The sequence below is a fragment of the Crotalus tigris genome, unplaced genomic scaffold (assembly GCF_016545835.1).
Source record: "Crotalus tigris isolate CLP2741 ecotype Arizona unplaced genomic scaffold, ASM1654583v1 scf7180000017794.702064, whole genome shotgun sequence".
Lineage (NCBI taxonomy): Eukaryota > Metazoa > Chordata > Lepidosauria > Squamata > Viperidae > Crotalus > Crotalus tigris.
In genome coordinates, this window is record NW_024096641.1 from 283,624 (window position 1) to 306,489 (window position 22,866).

The 22,866-nt window shown below is 35.0% G+C and overlaps 1 protein-coding gene across 3 annotated transcripts; it reads left to right on the forward strand.

Annotated features, from left to right (window-relative positions):
* The first annotated feature begins 121 nt into the window (after positions 1-121).
* ARSK (arylsulfatase family member K) lies at positions 122-22,595 on the forward strand. Of its 3 annotated transcripts, none has more exons than XM_039342526.1 (8): positions 122-433; positions 1,927-2,056; positions 2,322-2,481; positions 6,436-6,718; positions 11,159-11,330; positions 12,590-12,811; positions 14,887-15,111; positions 17,411-22,595. In XM_039342526.1, the coding sequence occupies exons 1-8, from the start codon at positions 245-247 to the stop codon at positions 17,677-17,679; spliced, it is 1,650 nt and encodes a 549-aa protein (XP_039198460.1). In that variant the 5' UTR covers positions 122-244; the 3' UTR covers positions 17,680-22,595. The 3 variants fall into 3 exon arrangements, with proteins under 3 accessions (XP_039198460.1, XP_039198461.1, XP_039198462.1); XM_039342527.1 differs by having other exon boundaries at positions 14,887-15,003; XM_039342528.1 differs by lacking the exon at positions 1,927-2,056.
* The last annotated feature ends 271 nt before the right edge of the window (positions 22,596-22,866 follow it).

Here is a 22,866-nt window from a genome sequence, read left to right on the forward strand (position 1 = left end):
CGCATTCATTTACCAAAGGGATTGGCATTAACTAATTTTTCGCAATGTATCATGGGAGTGGTAGTTTTCCATAGTGCAACTGTTTCCCCCCCCCCTCCCCTGGCCTAATAGTGTTATTAGTTGGTCACGAGCTTCCCAGGCTCAGTCAAGTGAAGATCGTTTGCCTGGCTGTGCGAAGTAAAAATGGTTCCGAGAAGGAATTCTGAAGGAAGGGGTTGGATCCTTTGCTCTGATCTTAAGGAAGATGCTTAAAATGGATAAAGGAAGGAGAAAATCCGCCTGCTTTACAAACTATATAATAGTTAGCTTGTGCCTTCTGCTGGTCCGATTTGTTCCTTGGGGACCTGTAGAGGCAAGGCCTTTGCTCAGTCCTAAAGAGCGCTGTGGTGCTTGTGAAAAGCCTAATGTTGTGCTGGTGATGTGCGATTCTTTTGTAAGTATTTTGTTTTCTTTTAAAAGGCTATTTAGACAATTTTGTTTTCTACTGACTTTGATTGAAGGGAAAGAAGGGGTGATGACACAAGTAGGATCAGATTAATGGAAGATGTAATTCCACATCAGGGAGCACTGTGTTCTGAAGAGTTCGCCTATTGTATGTCTCTTTTGGCTGCTTCACCTTTATGTCTCTTCTCATTTGAAGCAGACACCTACTGCCCCATTAGCACGGAATGTGAACATAGCTACATTTTATCCAAGTACTTTGAGTATATCCACTATGTAAACTGCAAGCCTATAAATGTTTGCCCATTGAACCAATGTAATGAACTTCCATTGCATAAAGTTGTATAAAGCTACATCTTTCCAAGATAACTGCCCTCCCAAATGGGATCATACCGGTAGGAATAGTGAGAATGAGGAAACAAGTTGTGCAAACATTTCAAACAGTTTTTTGTGTACACTAGGGGGCCTACCAACACAACTAATAAAATAATAGGTTGAGTGTGAGATATTTTGTAAGTTTTTCTGTGTTTTTAAACAGTGGTGAGAAGGTGATTAGGATTAGAAAAAAAATTAGGCATGGCTATTTGGCTTTTATCCATGAAGTTGCTAGCAAAAATGACAGTTGCCTGAGCGCATGTCAGATTGGTCTCATGGAATCCCACTGAAAGACAAAAGCTTTTAAACATGCCTTGTTTAACCCAAAGGTGCTTTTTCCAAAAGGCAACTGACTTTCTTGGTTTTTTCTTTGAAAACATTTCACTCTGAAACATTTTCAAAAACAAAAAACCAAGAAAATCCAGTTGCCCTTTGGAAAAAGCACCTTTGGGACAACCATGACCTGGATGATTGAGTCTCCATAAACACCGTGTTTAAAATACAATGTAAACTGCAAAATTTTAGAAAATCATAGTGTCTTTCTTAGGCTGAACAAATGAGTGATTGGATTCATTAAATTATCAGAACTGTTAGCACTTCGGGCTACAACGAAAGGATATTTCTCAGTTCCAATATCTACAGGAAGTAGGCAGAACAGAAAATATTCTCAATTAGAATTCCTTCTGTAATATTATTTTAAGGAACTCTAGCAAGAAATTTAAAATTTTTGACCTATTAGGGTTAAATGATGGTGTGGTAAAGTTATTGTTCCTTTGAGTCAGAATTGATTTGCATGGATCAATCCCTTCAGTTTTCTTGGCAAGATCTCAGAAGTGATTTGGCATCACGTCCTTCCCAGAGCTGAGAGAGTACGTGACCCAAGGTTACCTGCCTAAGGCAGGACTAGAACTCAGAATCTCCCACTTTATACCCTGGTGCCCTAACCCCTACATAAAGCTGGCTCTCTTTTGTCCCTAAAAACATATCTAAAATATCTAATTTTCAACAAAATAAATACAGTACATAAATTGCACATTTTAGCCACTGATTTGTAATACTCCTTAATCTCCAAATGCATTCCCACATTGTCATTTTTTTCTTTTCCTGCAGGACGGAAGGCTAACATTTTCCCCCAAAAATGAAACTGTAGTTTTGCCTTTTATAAATCTCATGAGGAGGCAAGGCAGTCTCTTTCTTAATGCCTACACCAATTCCCCCATTTGCTGTCCATCCCGTGCAGGTAAAATTATACATAAAAAGGCAATATTTGGGTAAATGACAGAACAAAAATAAAGGACCTACAGAGAAAATATATTCCATCCTTGAGAAAGGAGAGAGATAATATTTTGATGGATTTTCATGCTATAGGAGTTCTCCTGGAGCTTGCACAGTATTGTTCCATAGAAGCGGCAAGAAATTAATCTTCAAAATTCTTGCCTTATGGGCTGCCATCCAAGTGAAGAAGACAGTTGTGTAAATGCATTGTTTTATTAATATTTTTTTAGCCATGTGGAGTGGCCTTTTCACTCACTTAACGGAGTCCTGGAACAACTTCAAGGGCTTAGATCCAAATTATAGAACATGGATGGACCTTATGGAAAAGAAAGGCTACTACACCAAAAAATATGGAAAACTAGATTATACTTCTGGACATCATTCCTTAAGGTGAGTAAAGAATGAAATATATCTCAAGGCTTTTTTTGATGAAATCTGGATTGTTTTATTGTTTCTCTTTTAATTGATTAAATGCTTTTCAGTGTTTCTATTTTTCAGCATTAAAAAGTGTCTCATAGTCAAGGGCTACTGTAAAAATTGTTTGAGATATAATTCTTAAGATGAATAACTATTGTGACTAACTATTCCTTTCCACTCCAACCTCATGAAATGATTTCTATTTATAGTTAAAAAAATGAATTAGAAGTTTGTTTCCATTAGTGCTGTTGCACTACCAGTATACATTCTTCCTTTTAAAAATGTGCTTTATATCTGAAGTATGAAGTGAATGAAGGCAGGTATGTATGAAAATGCCTCTCATATATTTTGTACTAATTCAGCATTGCAGATTGCACATTCCTTAAAGTTGTAATTGGTGTCCAACTTCATATTTTATGTAGTATTTATGTCAAATCTTGTCTGGATATTAGGCTAGTCCTAATAATACAAAAATTAATACAGAGAGATTTTACTACCTGATAGAATTCAGCCTGGTATGTCTATTTGCTCAGTGGTAGGAATAGTGATATAAATAATGAAAGCATAACATCAACAAACTTTTTTCTAGAGCTGCATGCAGTCCTTGAGAATTTCAGGGAAGTAAAAGTAAGTGTTCAAATGTGATTTCTGGTGAGTGCCATGATGATATTGCTCATAACGCAACCCTTGGAAAAAAGCTTGACCAAGTCTCATTTCTTAATCACCTTTGAGTCTATTTTTATTGCTTTTGAATCCTATCAATTTACTGTTCTTTTCCAGACAGAACACATTGCTTTGAGTTTAATCTAAAACAGACAGATGACTCGATAGAAATGATTTTATAACAAATATTTATTGTCCAGGAATTCTAAGCAGAGACTTACTATGCTGTAGATGCATCTGGCCTTTCCTATCTGTTCATTCCTATAGGTAAATTGATATTGAATTTTCCCCTCTTCTGATAATCATCACATATTGGCAAAGGATCTCCAATCCGTGTGGCTAGGAGACATGAGGCTGGATGAACAAAGGATTCCCATCTGGCTTGTGTCCAGGAAGTCTCCCAATGACCAATGACCTTTTGAGATTCCTCCCACTGACCCATCAACATACCTAGCATTTAACCCAATAACTGCTAGATATTCTAACATACTGATACATGTTCACTAGTTAGGGTTACATAGAGCTATACGAGGTCCAGAACAGGAAATATTAAGACCCTACAGTACTACAAGTTTTTATTGTATTCACTGGGGAAGTCTCCTTAGCTTTAGAGCAGTAGTTCTCAACCTGTGGGTCTGGACCCCATTTGGGGTCGAACGACCATTTCATGGGGGTCGCCAAACAACGCAGTCCGCCATTTTTTTCCCCTTTTCCTTAGCTGTGCTACTCCCTTTTATTCTATTGGCTTTTGAAAGCCAATAGAATAGACTCTCTTGAATAGAGTCTAATTCTATTGGCTTTCAAAAGCCAATAGGAATTGTCCAGGCTGTCTCTGCCCTGCTGAGCCCGCCAAAAGTCCCATTCTGCAAACGGTGCTGCACCAGTTGAGTAGTCCTCGACTTATGACCGGTTGAGTAGTCTTCGACTTACGACTGGTTGGGGGTCGCGGCATTAAAAAAGTTGAGAACCACTGCTTTAGAGAAAGAAGTTTTAAAAACAATTTTAAGGACTTGAAAAAATATTAGTTTTTGGAATAAATAGCAAAATAGTGTATAGAGTTAAAAATGGACTTAGGGTCCAGATTGATTTAGAATAAAAATTTGAAATTAATTTTAAAAAATGTTCCTGTAGTTTTTTGGGTGAGAAGGTTCTTTGGAAAAAAATCAATATAGGAAGGGAGTTTGAAGGTTGGACACTAGAGGGAAGTAGAAGAACATAAATATTATAATTAAAGGTGAAGAATAATTAAGCTTGACATTATCAAAGAATGGAGCAAAATACCTTAACAGTGGATATTTTTAAGGATATCTTTGAACAATGGCCTCAGAAATTAATTTTAATAATATCTGATACCATAGAAGTGGTTAGCGATATTACAGAGGAACAAGCTATATAATAAAACTGAAATTGTTGCAAAAGTATTTAAATATGACAAATTACAAGAATGATATGGAGAAAATTGATATACTAGATATACAAATGAAACTGGATGATGTCTTAATATTTAAAAGGGACGTAAAGTAACCAACAAAAATTGTGATTTGGATAACCTTTTCTTATTGGATGTACGAAAGAGCTATTAAATTCTTGAAGGATTATTTGAGAGGGGACAAAAATAATGAAATCAAGTTCTAAGAAATTATTTGAAGTCATTAAAAATCGAGATTGGGAAAGAATATAGAGTTGTCTTATTTGATCAAAATTACAATAGATTTGTAGTTATTTCTGGTAACTCTTAATGGACATTTGCTGATAAGAAATGAATGATAAGGCTTTTAGATTGTTTATAGTTAAGCAATGAGATAGGCAAAGGAGAGATTTTTGTTGCATTTTGAGAAATAGACAATTTACTAAAATTATTTATGCTTGTAATAAAGAGAGAAGTTACTTTTTATATAATCTCTTTTTAATTAATTTTTTATTTTCTACACTTTTTGTTTTCTTAGTTTGGTAGTTTGTAAATACATGTTTAAAAGATGTATGGGATAAAGCCTATAAAATGCTTAATATTTTTCATTTTTTAAAAAATGATTATGTGGATATTCTCAAAATGGATTTAGAATTACTTAATTAATAAAGCTGCTATTCAAATCATCTGTCTACATTCACTTAGCCCTGCCCCAACCTACGTTAAAGATGTTAGGGAGAGTGACTAATGGTTGTTTTTTCTATAGGTAGAGGCTATCAGATCGAAACAAATCCACCAATCTTTTCCCTTAACTTGTCCTACTGTAAAACTGTAGAGTATTGGATTTTGTGTATCCTTTGTGTAACCTGCTCTGTTGTTTTGATTGCTTTGTAAGCAACCCTTTCATTTGAAATGAAGCAGAATAAAAATAAATATAGGAAAATGTCTTTCTGTTCCAGAAAGGATAACTCCAAATAATGTTTTAAAGCAGGGGTGTCAAATTTGCAACGTTACGTGACGTGTCGCGACGTATCGCAACTTTTTTTCCATTGCCGGCAATGGGGTGGACATGATTTTGGCATGATGCATCCGGCCCGTGGGCCGGCAGTTTGACACTCTCGTCTTAAAGTAATATAACAACCAATCAAGCAAACCCTTTTATTTAGGAATTCTGTGGGAAGCTGCCCCTGGCAGAAATCTTTCTAAACAGTCTGGTTTGCATGATGTAATGAAACACAATAGATAACTTTTTAGCAGAGATTTAGGTCACGTGACTTTTGTGGTAGCTAGTAAACTATCATATGAAGTAGAGATTATTCACTTTTTGATTAAAAAAACAGAATAGGGATAATCTTACAGTTTACTATGGGGCAGTTGCCTAGCCCTTTGGGGGGGGCATGGGAAATTTACATATATGGATACAGGATGAAACAAAGTTTGGGAGCAGAAAGGAATCTTCTTCAGAAACTGCTTTTGTTTTGCAGTCACTTTCTTGTTTCCGTGGAAACTAATAGTTGCTTAAATCTCTGTTGGCCACTAGTCAGGTTTGGATGATATTTGAAGGCTGAACTTGATAATCCTTGTTGTCCCTTCTAGTTCTGTGATTCTGTGAACCACAGCTGGCCTCAGGCTCATACGTTCTTACCTTTGCTTTCTGCTTCTGTAGCTGCTGCGAAAGAAATAGGAATGTAGAAATTTTAGAAAAAGTGTAGTTTGGTTATATATACATGTGCAGCCTAACATGTTTAACTGCAGCAATAGTTAATAAAAACAAGCCAGCATCATAATCGTGGGTAATTTGTGTGCAATTATGTGTTGATTAAAAAGCATATCTTGAAAGCTCTTTTTATTTTCAGCAACCGTGTGGAGGCTTGGACCAGAGATGTTGATTTTTTGCTTCAGCAAGAAGGCAGACCTGTGGCTAAACTCATAGGTAACAAGACATACATAAGAGTTATGCAAAAAGATTGGAAGGTTACTGAAGAAGCAGCAAATTGGATAAAAAATAATGCAACTAAACTATCACAGCCCTTTGCTCTGTACCTTGGACTAAATTTGCCTCACCCATATCCTTCACCATCCTCAGGAGAAAATTATGGGGCATCCACATTTCTCACATCTCCATATTGGCTACAGAGGGTATGTATATACATGGTGTTAGGGAATTGTGCAACCAGTGTCCAAATGAAGTCAGAGACACTGGCACAAACTTGTAGTTATATATATATAAATATTTTACATCAAATAAGATAGTCAGGTACATCACTATATCATGAGGTAAATCATAAGGTAAATCACAGAACATCATACAGAAGAAAAAGGCGAGAAAAAAGGAAACTTCCCCTTTACAACCAGCAATCAATCATAACGTAGATTGCCTTATGTGGGAGCCCACACTCTCCAACCAATCAACTTCTGGCCTATTATACACTTTATTGTTCCAGCTATCAAATTAAATATGTTAACACATGGCATATGAAAAAGATTAAATAATTCTTTGTCAGCTGATTCTTTATTAGTACATGTCAATCTCAATCTAATATTTATTATTCATTTCATTGACTGACTAATTTACGGCTCTCCTTTTCTTCAGGAGCTCAAGGTAGTGTATATAATACTCTCTCCTCCCAGGTTTTCCCCACAACAACATCCTCTGAAGTAGTTTGGGCTGAGAAATAGTACTTAGTCCAAAGCTTCTCTGGCTGAGGGACTTTGACCATGCTATTAGATCAGCCTTCCACAATCTGGTATTTTCAGGGTTGGATTCAATGTCGTCCTCAACTAAGTCAGCCCTTAGCTAGCCTAGATGAAGATCTGGCATGATTATAAGCCAACACTTCTAAAATGACCTGTGATATATTATTGGAAGCCAAATAGGGCTCATCTGCTCTAGCAAAATAGTTTGGCATAATTGTTTCACTAGTATCATCAGCAATTCTGAAACACCTATGCTAGCAGTATAGTTTGCTGTGGGTGCTACCTGCTGAGTAATATTAGGAGACTGAAGGAAATACTGGGCAAAAATTTGGTAATAATCCTTTTATAAAGCATCTAAATCTGGATCCATCCACCATCATATATTGTGTACAACAAATTAAAGAGCGGTATAGGAAGATTGCTGTCTGGAAAAAGCTTCCACACTAAAGTCATTAATGGGATTAAATGTGGAAGACGGGAGGAGGATGGGAGAGTGAGTGTGGCCAATGCATTTTGCTTCACAAGAAAACATGGTTGTTTCACAGGTGAAGGATTATGAATGGTTAGACATGTAAGCATAGTAGCAACAGCATTTTCTTTGAAAACGGGCATTTATGTGTATGTGTGGTTGAAACTTAAAGGATTTAAATTGGCAACAGATATATTATATTGACTAGTGACTGATGCCCATATAATTTTTGAAATGAAAATGTTTGCTGATTTTGTAGTCCCTTCGGTAATGTTCCCACAAGAAAAAAATAGAACCAGCTGCCACAGTTAGTATGAGTTGCATGTGATAATGTCATTTTATAAACTGAGCAATTATGATGTTTATTAGTATAGACTTTGCATTGCCAATCTGTTTCTTGTTATATATAATAAGCTACAATATTGACTCTTTGATTGATCCTTAGAGAAACTGCATTGCCTTCTCTTTATATGATGATTGCTGTCTGCTAGGACAGAAAATGTAATTCTACTGGTTTACATTTTCTATTTTAAAGCTGGAAAAATCCAGCTGCTAACTTGAATAAAAATCAGTCAGTGTTATTATTTTCATGAAGAGGAGCCAAATGTTCCTGTTTATTTGTATTCCAAATGAATTATCCCCAGATGTTTTACAATGGCTACCACACTCTCTAGCCCTGTTGCCATGGCTCCTGCTACTGAAAGGCACTGCAGCTCTGTGGTGAAACAATTTCTCTACAAAAGTATCCTCACGTAACATATTTATTTTTTATAGTTAGGACAGACTTTTAGTGAGATGTCATCCATTAAATAATTGTTACGACATATTTTTCTCTCATAGTATTTTCATATACTATAGCATTGTTCTTATGTTTAACCCAGACAGTATAAGATGTAAATTTAGCACTATTTTTGCTAGTGTTTCTCAGTTCTGAACATTCTTAAACTGGGAAGAACTAGGATTGTTGTTCTACAAGTATATTTATGTTAGGGCCATACAAAGTTCGGAAATGATTTGGAAAAATCTTTGGACTTTGTGTGAGGTTTCTATTATTCATTCAAGCTTTTTCCAGATTTCTGCATGACTATAAGAAAACATGCCACTACTTTGAGTCAACTCTATGACTGTTAAAGCAGTGACAACTATTTTTCAAGCTGCTTTGGAAGACTGGAAAAACCCAGACTGCTTTAATGATAATGATATCTCAGTAATGCCTGCTCATGCAGTGTTCAGAAGCATTTTTAAAATAATTTTGGAAGGGTACATACCAAAAATGGATACATTAATGCAATATTTAGAGTTACTTCCATCAGTTACTTTAATCTAGGTTACTTCAATCAGATACTTCATCAATCTCCTCTTTTCCTTTTTCCTTCAACAATAAACTAGACAGATTTTCTATGATGTTATAAGAGAATCATAATGGGAGAGCAACCATAGACTTTTTTTGTAGGGTCAATCTATCCCATCCCTCACTGCTATGTCTGTTTCTTGACCTGGACAGTCCTGGACAGGGTTGGTCTTGATGTTGAAAGCCTGTTTAATTTTTTCTCTGTCCTTTCTTATTCCAAACAAATAAAGACAGAGTTACTTTGAGTGCCTTTGTCTCAAAGCTAAGTAATCTTTCCTCCAAATCTCCCCTCCCTCTTCAAGGCTTGATTTTCTTAGCTGTTATAGTGATTCATCTAAGGATATTGGAGTCCTACTGAATCAACCAGTACAGCATCTTGTTTTCTGTCTATGAGGTTGCCTAGTGACAAACACAGCACTTTTATATAGTTGAGGTGCCAGCTCCAGTGTAAATGATTTATCCGAGTATGGCTTTCTAACTGGAGCAACTTGAGCAGAGTTAGAACTGTAGGACTGTCATCCTGACAGTACAATGCAACCCATATGATATAAATATAAACAATGATTGTCTTTTTTTTCTTAACACAATTTGCTATTGGTGCCTGTGGCTACAAACTGCTGAGTGTTCTGCTGAGATGTGGAATAATAGTTCAGAATAACCAAATTACAGAATTGGAAGGGATCTTAGAAGTTTTTTAGTCCAGCCCTTTGCTCAAGCAGGAGATCTTATACCGTTCCAGACAAGTGGCTGTTCAGACTCTTCTTAAAAGCCTCCAGTGATGGAACAGCCACAGCATCTAAAGGCAAGCCATTCCACTGGTTGGAATGAGAGAACTATGGAATGATGGAACTATGGAATTCATTCCAGAGTTTTCCCATCTTGATGGAATAGAAGTTAGCATGAATTCATTTTTTTCTGTTTCTTTGGTGATTCAGCTTAGAAAAGTGCATCAACATGATGCTCTCATAGTACACCGTGTTGCTAAGCAGATGGTCTTTAAGGCAATACATTAGCTGGATTCAGCTTTGAAGCATGTGGTTTGTTTTCAGATACATGAGATGCAATAAGCAAGGAAGATACATTTTGCAGACAGAGAATGCATTATAGATATATAAGACATTTACATGATATGAGAATATGTTTCAAAAAGCCTACATTAATACTTCATTAAAACCACCAGTACCTTGTGAAAATAAATTTTAATATTCAGTTTACAATTTCTGAAAGTTTGACACTGGCACAAAAAAAAAGATGGAGTCTCTCAAAGGACATGTGAACCATGATAGACACGGCAGTGATTGTAGGACTTCTTGCACTGATGTTCCAGGCCACTGAGTATCAGACTGGACACCTCCCTCAAAACCCTTCTTTTGGCCAATTCGTTTGGCTCCTATTCCTCACGCTATTCTTTAGTTAAGTTTCAGTGGGTGTTATTGAGAATGCATATGATTCCTCTTTTGCCCTTGCTTTTGGTTTCCTTTGTTTGTTTCCCCCTTGTCAAAATAGTAAATCTCAGAGGAAGGGGCAACTGTCCTTAGTAACATTTTTGAGTAACAAAAATGTGCAATTGAGTAACATTTCAAAAAGAGTATTTTTGAATTAAGTTATTTTTAAGACTACAAATTAAAAATTAAACTGTGTTGTGACACTCCCATCATATCTAGGTTTGTAATTAAATTAAAAGTTTGCAGGAATAGTTTCAAACAAGTTTTTTTTTACTGTTATCCTACTCATTCACAGACTTCAAAAGAAAGTCCAGACAACACTGTTTTCTCTTTGTAACTGCCTCATCATTTTTTCATCTTTTCTCCTATTAAAAATGTTACATATAAAAAGATGGTGTAGCTCTGCAGGGTCCTAGTAGTGCCTGCAGCTGACCTCTCGGAAAAAGTCCAGTTTTTCATTTCTGTGCACCTACCACTCTAGGAAGAAAAATCTCATTTGTAATCTCATTTTCAATCATCATGCTTACTTTTGGCACCTACTTGAAAATTGCCAACAAATTGCAAATGCACAATAGAGCTATTTTATCAAATATGGCACATTTCTGTTTTGTTATAAGGTGTTTTATGATGCCATAAAGATTCCAAAATGGCCTCCATTTTCAGAGATGCATCCAGTTGATTATTATTCTACTTACACTAAGAACTGCAGTGGACAATTTACACAGGAAGAAATCAGAAATATTCGAGCACATTATTATGCCATGTGTGCAGAAACGGATGCCATGCTTGGTAGGTGATACCAGATTATTATTTTCATAATATATACATTCATGAATATGCTTATCATCCTGATCTGTACATTGTCAGAAATTTTAGAACTGTTATTTGTTGGAAGCTTTTGTTCCCAAAAGGTATTTTATATTGCATTTTCCTTTATTTATTTAGGTATCTTATATGGATTCATGAAGAATACAATACAGCCATGTTAAAATATTCAGCATTATCCTTCACATGATGATATCAAAACTATTATCTGGAAATGTCCATACATAGCCCCTATCAATTACAGATCAGTGACTTTCTTGGTTCTTTAGAGCAGAGGAGATTTTTAATATTTTGGAATACTTTCAATTGCACCCTCTATAAGAAGGATATTTCTTTGGGTCAAGAAAAACAGTTCATAGGTAACATCTGAAATAAATTAGATGCGAGATAAACAGCTGTTTAGAAGTTACCCTTTATTTATATAGTTTTCAATCAGGACTATATAGTTTTTAATTTAGGAATTGATCATATTAAAGTAAGGTTCAGTAATATGGAATATTTAATACTGTACACGTGTTTTGTTATGAACTAGTACAATCAGATATTATATTGCTCATTTGAACCAGCTAAAATGTACTTAAAGAACTTCTATACGTTGAAAAGCATACTTATTAATAAGATGCAAAGCATAACCCTATGAAGTGTTAGATAGAAAATATAATAATCTGCTCTTATGACTTTGAAGCAATCTAATCATTAGAATATATGCTTTTAAGTTGGTGTGATGATGTTCACTATTTATTAATTACATATGCATAATATATTATGGGCCAAATCTTTGGAATGACTCTGAAACATCAATTACTTTGTTTTAATTGTCAGCTTGGATATAAAGCTATGTTATATAAAGCTATGTTTAAAAGTACCTGAATGTTGTGATGTAGTTTGTAAAATTTGAGGGGAAAAATATAACCTGGTCCTAAGAGTTAATCTTGAGATAGTTAAATTTTGAGACAAGCCTTTTATTTCATTATTAAGATTTTGGACTGCCATAGATATTAAGTCTAAGTTTCACAAAATAGTATTTCAAGTTCAGAGTTTTTGAAATCAGTTACATCTGGTAATGTTAAGTTTTGAAAGAAACTTAGAACTTTCAGGGAAAAACTTTAATGATCACTCATCACTAAATGTCCTTGTTAACAAGAAAATATTCCTTGGAATCTTTGCAAACATCAGTGCTATTTAATTAATTTTAAAATGTTTTTCCTTGTCTTGTGTTACAGGTGAGATACTTTCTGCTCTAAATGAAACAGGACTGCTTGGAAGAACTCACATAATATTTACTGCAGATCATGGAGAACTTGCAATGGAACACAGACAGTTTTATAAAATGAGCATGTATGAAGCAAGTTCCCATATTCCCCTCCTTATAATGGGTCCAAATATTAAGTCACAGTCCATATCAAATATGGTGTCTCTTGTGGATATCTATCCTACCATGCTTGGTAAGCAACATTTATCCTATAGCAATGGGATTGTTGGCCTTTTTAGTATTGTTTGTTGCCATTGTTTCATCTGTTGGCTGCCTGTTCTTTCTGGGTTAATTTTGTGGGACAATCCTAGCTGATAGGAATTGCAAAGTTATCAGGATACTGCTAAGATTTTAAACAATTAATCAAAGTTGGCTACGTAATGATAGTGAAAGGAAAGAAAGGTAATTGAGAATGAGGCTGAACCAAAGTGTGAATAACAATCTATGCATTTCTATATCTTTTGGATTTTAGGGAATATGATCCTTAATGCAATTATCTTCACTCTAAAATTCACTTAACAACTGTCTTGCTTAGCTTAATTGTGATCGTAAGCTGAGGGTTACCTGTAATTTGGAAAAAAGGTTAGACCTTCTCAGTAAGTTGACATTTTTGAGGTAACGATTTAAGAATAGTTCAAAAATTGAGAATGGTTTGTCATGATACAAAATAGTTCTTTCAAGACTATATTTAACAGGAGCTTTACAAATCAGGTGAATAATAACTTTTTCAAATTCTCAGCCCTCTAATTTAGCAATTTTTGGTTCTAATTGTGTTTTCCCCGAATCTTCCTGAAGTTTATATTTTTAAATTGTTATCCTTCCTATTCTGTTCATCTCCATATGTTCTCCTGATTGCTCTATCCTGTAATCAGAAAGTTAAAAATAAAAACATAAATCAACACAGTTTAATTTATTTAGATGAGTAATAAAACAAATGATTAATGTTACTTTCTCAGCCATCCTGATTGTTAAAAACATAAATTATTTTCCCTAATATATATTTTCCCTATTCATACTGTTTTGTTTTATAATATATTCTTTCACATGTAAGCTCCAGTTCATACCTTAAACATACAATCATGCTTATGCATTTAGTACCAGCATCCTAAAAGAGCTTCTGATGTAGCTTCAGTTCTGAGTAAATTTATAGCAAGTATGTTCCTTGTACTTTTCAAAATTGCAAATGGATATTAAAATGAGTACAATAGCTGTTGAATCAAACTATTTTTTGCATGAGAGACAGAGGCAAAAAAGTTTGTGCATTGTAAATCAACTCTGCAGCCAGCAAAATATATTCATTCATTCACACATACATACATTTATTTGTTTTATCCTGCTTTTATTACTTTTATAAATAACTCAAATTTGCCAACATACCTAATGCTCCTTTCTCCTCCTATTTTCCTTTCAACAACAACCCTGTGAGGTAAATTGGGCTAAGAGAGAATGATTGACCCAAATCACCCAAACCAGCTTTCATGCCTAAGAAGGAAATAATACTCAGGTCTCTTTCTTTCTAGCTTGGGGCCTAAGACCTACCACTGTTACACAGAAAGGCTCATCTTAGATATTGCATGAAGCACATACAAGATTTTAAATGATCTTAGAAATTCTATTCTCTTACTCAGTTGTCCAGATAATGGTAAAAATAGCAATCACTGCAGGCTTCTATGTTGACTAATGAATAAGGAGTATAAAAGATTGTGTGTGCCATATTCTAAACCTAAATAGTAATAATTACTCAGAGACTTTAACATATTGAACCATGGGTACATTTAATTAATTAAATTTAACACCAATTGGCAACCATCTTCTGAAAGATATATTAACAAAGTAAAAATTTATTATTATGCCTTTTTTGAATCAGTGTTAATATCATATCAATGTGAACTCAGCAGACAATTGTGTGCATATAAATAAATACATTTGAGGTGCATCTCATTAACTCAATGGAACTGAAATCTTTATAGAAGGTATTTTTTCTGACAACCAAATATAACCACATTTAGGCTTTAGTTCTGTACTCAGAATAATGAGAATAGCTCTATTCAGTATAAGGATTATCATTCTGTGCTGCTAGCTTCCATTTGGAACATAAAATAGACATAAAGAAAAGAGGCACAGTAATATTACCAGAATAGCAAAAAGGTGAAGTAGTTGAAATGATATAATTTCTGTTCCCTTATCCTCAGCTTTATACATTTTGTTTCTTAATTCAGCATAATTCAGCTTTTTAATTGTTTTCTATCCAATTGACACTTTTTTCAGACATTGCAAGTATCCCCATTCCAAAAAACCTCAGCGGATATTCACTGATGACTTTGATATTAGAAAAGGGAGAATATAAAGCCCTATCTAGAAGGCTCCGTCCTCCTTGGATTCTGAGTGAGTTTCATGGCTGCAATGTGAATTCTTCAACCTACATGCTGCGAATTGACAAATGGAAATACATTGCTTATTCAGATGGCCACTCCGTATCTCCTCAGTTGTTTGGTAGGTTTAGCATTTGATGAAAATATCATTCTTATTCTCTGATGTGAGATGAATGATCAAAATAAGCTGATTCACTTCCATATTGCGCATGTTTAGCTACACAGTCCTTGCCTTGTACTAGCACAAGACCTAAAACTGTGAAAAGCATCTGTTATGCCTTGTTCCATTCAGTAAAAGAACAGAGGAGAGTGAAGATTAAAATTTGAATATTGATTAAAATGTAAGGTCCTGTCAAAAGCCTGAAAGAATCTGTATCAATGAAAGTTAGCATGCAGTTTTAATTCAACATACAGTACAATAGAGAACAGTAGGTCAAATAATGCAAGAAACACTGCCCACAGCAGAAGACAGAAAAAATAGCAGTGTCTTTAAGTATCCAATATCTATTCTGGTCTCCTGGGATCTATAAATCTGTGTTTCAATATCATATTGAACTGTGTCCAATTTGAGAATAATTATTATGGTTCGTTGCATAGTCAACCAGATATTCAGACTGGGTTTGGCATTTTTGTTTACCTAACAAGTCCTTTCCAAGGACCTGGGATAGGCAGATGTGGATGTTTGGTGGTGTTACAGATATCGTCGCAGGATGTAAGCTGTTCCAAGCAAAGCTGCCTTTGCAATTAATTGATGGTGATATTTTCAGTTCTGATGTTGCTCAAGTGGTATTCTAGACATTTTGGAATTGTACTCAAGGCTTCTATTACTATTGGTACTATCTGTTTTCTTTTGCCATAGTCATTCTACTTCTGTTTGCAGATGTTTATATTTTGTGGTTTTTCTCCCGATCTTTCTTTTCTATTCTGCTGTCCCAAGGTATTGTAACATTCACTGTGCTTTTTTTGTCCTTATCAACAATTGTTAAGTCTGGGATATTGTGTGTCAGGTGCTTGTCTGTTTGAATTCTAAAGTCCCAGAACACTTTAGTTTCTTCATTTTCTATTACTTTGTATATTTTGTGATTCCACCAGTTCTCGCTTGCAATTATTATTATAATTCATGTACTGGGGCTCTGGGGTCCAGAGCAGGTCAGCTCCCCTTGAGGCCGAGAAAGGTCTCCTGATGGCTGTCCTGGATAAAAGAAAGAACCTGCTTCCCCCCCCCCCCAAAGAATCACTTGGTGCTACTGCAGTGCAGGCTGAGAAGGAAGTCCTGTCCCAGGCTGCTTCTGGTCAGTCCAAGCTTTGGAGGTGCCAAATAACCCTTTTTGCTATAACTAAGCAAGTCACAAACCTGGAACTTTATGTGACTACATTTAAGGTTATTTAAATTATAACAATAAATATAGCCACATAAAGTTCTAGGCTTATGACTTGCACATACTTGCTGCCTTAGCCTAATTGTAGTAGCAAGGGTTGGCAAAATAACTTAGTTTTGTGGGCACTCTACTTTTTACTGTGTATGTGGGTTTCATGAGTAATGTGTACATGCAGACATATGCCCCTTACAGGCCACATTGGGTGCAGCCCCTAAGCTACAAGTAACCTGTGATTCCTTAATAAAATTATTAATTAATGGGAATGGTTCAAAAGTGTTTATATCCCAACATTTTCCCTTTCTTGAGAGGCTACCCTTCCGTGAAGGGAGGACCAATTAGATCATTAAAAACATCTTCAATTTTTTCCATAGCTTTGCAAGTCCTCAGCTTCATTGCCTCCCTTTACAGAATGAATTCACCCTGCTGAGAAAGCATCAAAGTGTTCTTTCTTTTTGATCTTATTTGCCCATCCCATCTCTACTTTCAAAGGGTGACTGTAAAATGCCAGTGAAGTTTTCTTCTCTGCTCTCACTCAGGAGAATGCTATGATTATAAAGGCTTGCATTTACTGCAGACCATGTATAAAGTGGAAGAGGATAGCTTTTTTCTTCCTCTGCAAATAAGATACTTCTGCAGATACATACAATTTAAAATCCTTTTCCAGTGACTTCTCTCAAACTGCTGATAGCATAGGCACATACCCTGTCTCTGTTTGTTCAGATAGCAGATAAAGCAACCTATGAATTAGGTGTCACCAACAATATAAGCTGTTGAATTCCAGAGGCATAGCTTTCTTCTGTAGTTGCTGCAGAGTGTGTTCATGTGTCTGATATTTTAATATGATAACAAAACTGGTGGAGGAATTGCAAAGATGAAGTATTTATTGCAAGAATACAGTACTTTCTTAATTTAAATAACATTAATTGTTATTGGAGTGATTCAATTTTTTAACTGAATTGGAATCAGACTACACAATTCTGGTTTTCTAAAATTAAGCTTATGTTTATTGTGATTTCTCTTAACCTATTTTCTTTGTTATAGATCTTTCAACTGACCCAGATGAACTAACAGATGTAGCCACAAAGTTTCCAGCAATCACACAATCTTTGAACAAGAAGCTATACCATATAATTAACTATCCAAAAGTCTCTACCGCTGTTGAACAATATAATAAACAGCAATTTATCAGCTGGAAGCAAAGTTTAGGGCAAAACTATTCAGATACAATAGCTAACCTCAGATGGCATCGGAGCTGGAAAAAGAACCCAAAGAAATGTCAACATGCCATTGACACATGGATTAATGAATAAAATAGTAAGATTTCTGACAACATATGTATATATTATTGAATTATTATATCTTGCTACTCTAAAAGAGAACATAAAAATCAGAATTATCCACTATTCCCAGCTTCCCTATCTCCTTATATAAATTCACCCTACCAACCAATTCTTTAATCAGAATGCATTAGCCAGATTTAAAACTGGTTAAGAGTAAAACCTGATAATGGATAATATGATGCTGCTATCAATTGTGTTGCAGTGAAGATGATGACACCATATGTGCAGTAGTGTGATTAGGCAAATGATGTTGCCATTACCTGTGTATCCCAACATCTAACAGAGTATTTAAGTTGTTGCATTTATATAATCACATGGTCATACATGTTGTGATATTTGCTCCCCTTACTCCCCAATGATTTGATTTCTCTCAAGGCTTTTTTTTTGGGGGGGGGGGATGCAAAAATATTTCAAGCTTATCAGCTCCTGCCTCTCTATTCCTACAGTATGGCACTCAGAAGATAAGAAACATTCTATTTCCTTTTGACTGAGATTCTCCAAGTGGTGACCTGTAATTGAGCCATACAATGTGGGTCCTTGGTGGCCTCTGAGCTTGGTTGCTTGCTTGCAGATAGTTCATTACATATGCATATGTATATGCATACAAGCAAACAAAACAATGTTTGGTGTTGTATAAATCCAGTCCAGTGTTTATTTAATAAGTTATGCATTAAGTATGGCTTAGTATGAGATACAAATACAGTCTATATCTAACATAAAATAAAGTATGGTTAGTCTAAATTGTGATTTAAGAGGATAGCTCAACTTTGCTCCCCAGAGCATTATTTGCTATAATTGCTGAGACTGTTGGAAATTTTCAGTACAATAACATTGACCCAAAGCCTGGTTTAGATAAATAAGTCAACTTCATAGTGCAATTATGAAGTTAACTGTAGTTGAACAAATTAATAGGGTTCATAGTTTTGATTACAAACATACCGGTAATTATAAAGTGGGGATGGGGGACGTCAAAGTTAAATAAAATATGTATATACCACCATCATTTAATCATATGCATACTATTTTTAATTTAAAAAATCTAGCACTGCTCACAAGTAATATGGCAGACTCTCATTAAAGGGAAAGAAATGGGGCTAGAGGATAATATAAATGATCTCGTGAATCAATCCTTATACTTTTATTGACTTGCTGAGATGAGAATATGACAGTTTGCTAAGGATAAGGGAAATCCCTGCAGCCTCTTGCAGTATAACAGTTGTGAGAGGCCAAATTAAGTTTGTCATGGACATGAGGACTTATAAGGTAATATTTCTGCAAATGGCAAACATGAGGGCATCATTCTGCAAAGTACATTGTGCTAAAACTAGACTAAATAGCATGCTAAGAACAGCCTTTCAATCATATATGATTTGGAGTAGTTGAAAAGGCCAAAGCCTGATTTCTTGTTTCTTGTCACTTGTTTTTAAGCATTTTATCTCTACTTGAGAACAAATGCTCTAATCTAAGTGACTCATAAGTAAGTCTTCCAAGATAAAGTACTTAACACTGTGGCAGTTGTAAGCAAACATTTGCCCACCCATTGAGCAATGATAGCTTATGAAAAACTGCTTTCCAGACATGTTTAGAACTATCAAAATGTTGGCTGAAATTATTAAAGAGCAACAATTCCTTACGTGATTTTTGTCATTTTCAAGAAAAAAATAATTCCTTTATGAACAACTATGCAGGCCCTGGCCAGAAGCCTTTTTAGTGCACCAGGACTACCCTTGTACTTATCAGGTTCAACAAGATCCCACAAACGGGATATGAGAACAAAATGTTCTCCAACAGCATTTTATTCTGAGGCATATTGGAACTTTATATGAGGCATGCCTAGAAGCCACAGATACCATAGTATTATTATCCACAATAGCTATGTTATATTGTCAGTACTCAGTTATGTTTGCTTATAAATATATAAAAGTACATTGATGAACTTGTCCTATTGATTTCATTTAGTCCACAGTCCAAATATTGTGCTGGATCTAAACTAATATTTTATATTTAATGTTTTGGGCATATGGGACATATGAATAAGGTGTACATCAATCATTACAGTATGAACACTCAGAAAACAGAAACATAAGATTTCACTCACCCTGCATATGTACATGTTTGGATGTTAACAAAGCTTTCTAGATAGCAAGTCTTTCCATTAAGGTCTCAGAAGAAGGCAGCCCCTGGTTGGGCCTTGTCCATGGTCAAACGTTAGACAAAGTAGGCCCTGATTAACACTTTGATGGGAGGCCATTAAGAAATCACAAGGCTAACTTCGGAGTCAAAAAAACTAGAAGAATTACTGTTATCAAGAAAAATACATGAATATATCTACGGTATATAGTCTGCATGAATTCTGGGAGTTGAAATCTATGCATCTTAAGGGTTCCCAAAGTTGAGAAACACTAGGTTAGAGTAATGAAGAAGCAAATGTGAAGTTTAAAAAATCCTAATTAGATGGACATCTTTCAAAAAGAAAAAAAAGAACGTCCCTTTCTCTTCTCTGCTGAATTTGCCTCTCCCACTTTGTCATAATAAAGTGCTCATATTCAGAATTTTTGGTTCTTTTTAAGCCATAGTCAACGAGAGGTTTCAGTGGCTTTCAATGCTTCTTGCTTTGGTTTTTCCCATCTTGAGCTCTTGTTTTTGCAAATTATACATCACACAAACTTTTGTATTTGATTTCTGATGGCCTGAACAATAGTACTTTTGCTTTAGACCATAAATTTCACCAGCTTTTTTCTTCTCTGTAAGACAAATTGTCGACCTTTTGGACACTGGTGGATACTTTTGTAATTTGGATTGCATTTTATGCATATTTCGCATAACAACTGCTGTATAGGAAATAGCCAACCAAGAAGTATTCATTTATAGCATGCAAATAGGTGGTATTTTTAATTTAAAAAATCTAACACTGCTCACAAGTAATATGGCAGACTCTCATTAAAGGGAAAGAAATGGGGCTAGAGGGTAATATAAATGATCTCGTGAGCCAATCCTTATACTTTTATTGGAAATAGGAAATAGCCAACCAAGAAGTATTCATTTATAGCATGCAAATAGGTGGTAATGCTTCCTGCCCTTCTTTCCTTTGTGTATAGTATCTTACCAACTCCACAGCTTATTTTTATCCTATTTAATGGGCGGAAGGAAAATGCTTCCAAGCCACACACTGAACTGCAGTTGGATGCAGTGTTTATGTTCTGGAAATATTTATGAGCTCCATGTAGCAACCAATGGGATTCTTGGGGAAAAAATACTGGAAAATAGCACTTTGCTTTGTAGCAAAATACAGCTATTATTTACTTCTTTAAAAATAATAAATTATTTCAACATTAGTGAGGAATTGGGGCCATGGTAGGCCCTAAAGGAGATATCTACAAGTCCATTGATACTCATAATACCATCTTAGGGATTCCAAGACTAGTTGGCTGGGAAAATCTGAATTCATGTTCTAGCTTACATGGCCATGATATTGGACCTAATAATTATTTGAACATGGGGAATAAAATCATTGGTCAAGTCAGTCCTGTCTTTCAAAAAGAAAGCAAATAGGAAAGGAAAGCCATGTCAAAAAATTTTCTTTATGAGAAAAATAATTTCTGTTCTTCCTGAGCTGCCATCATCCTCTACTTCCCAAAATCTTATCTTAGATGTATTAAAATGTGTAATTTTGCCTCTGAAAGGAACATATGAATCAGTAGTTGACGTTGATTTCAACATTAATAAGCAAGCTGGATTTTGTCCTGATCAGTATTTGTTGTCAATGATTCATTTTAATGTCTATGGAGATTCTCAAACATTCAAGTCATGGTTGTCTCAAAAGTGCTTTTCAAAAGGCAACTGGACTTCCTTAAAACCATTTTGCTTTTCATCCAAGAAGCTTCTTCAGTTCTCTGAAAAAGAAGACTGAAGAAGCTTCTTCTTTTTGAGAAGCAAAACGTTTTCAAGGAAAAAAACCAAGTACGTTCAGTTGCCTTTTGAAAAGCACCTTTGGAATTGATTTCAATCATCCTTAGTAACTCTTGTGGATGTTCACTTCCAGTACAAATATGCTTCCATATCCTGGATTTGATTTTATCCGTTTTACATATTCTATTTTTTCCTATTTTTAATGTACCATTGTAGCCATTCTAATGCCATTTGATATAGAGTGATTAAAACAGAAAGGATAGAGAACAAGTCTGGTTAAGAGCACCTGCACAAAAGTTTGTTGTATTGTACCTTTTTATTGTGGAAAACGTTGGGGCCGGGGCGGGGGAATATAAGTAGAACATTAACTTGCCATATTATACTCAGTTCAGAAGCAAATTGTTAAAAAATGACTAACAGGATGAATTCCTTTTGATACTGCTTTATAGTCATGTAGATTTCCAAGAATATTTGCTTAAATCTTGTAGCCTACCTTCAATCTTAGCTTTCAGAAGTAAAAATACTCTGTTATACTATCTGCAATTGCCAATGTTGGTTGCTTATAAACAAGACATATCTTTATAGCTGAAGTAATGCTACTAATATTTAATTGCAAAGGAGATGGATTTCTATAAAACATTATTGAAAGCTTTCAATTTCTGCAGTTTATTTTATATCTGTTAATTTTTGTCTTTGTTTACATATGCGTTTATATCAATAATGCAGCCTTTACTTGGATTCATAATATATACTAGGTAAATATCTAGGTAAAGGCCTTTACAATGACCAGAAAGTACTTTTATTATAATAAACTGTATGTCTCATTTTACATTGGACATTTATTTGCAATAAATATGTGGAATATGACTAAATGTCAGAAGGAATTAATAATACAATCTCTCTGCATAGCAACAAAAGTAGTCCTTGTTTCTCTAGCTCTGTCTGGAAATATGAAAAATAAAACTAGAGATATGTTGTATTGATGGTCAATGCCTACATTGGTATATATGTGTTTAGTCTGAGCATTTCTCTGTGTTTGATTTAAACACAAGGGATTTAAATTATTTAAAAGAAACAGACCAAATAAAAGAGGAAGTGGAGTTGCTCTCTATATAAGAAATAACTACATCTCCACAGAAATAGAGCACAACAATGACGAAAACTGTCTTGAATGCATTTGGGTCAATATAAAAGGGAGAAAAAATGACATTGCCATAGGTGTATACTAGTACGCCAGGAAATAGATGA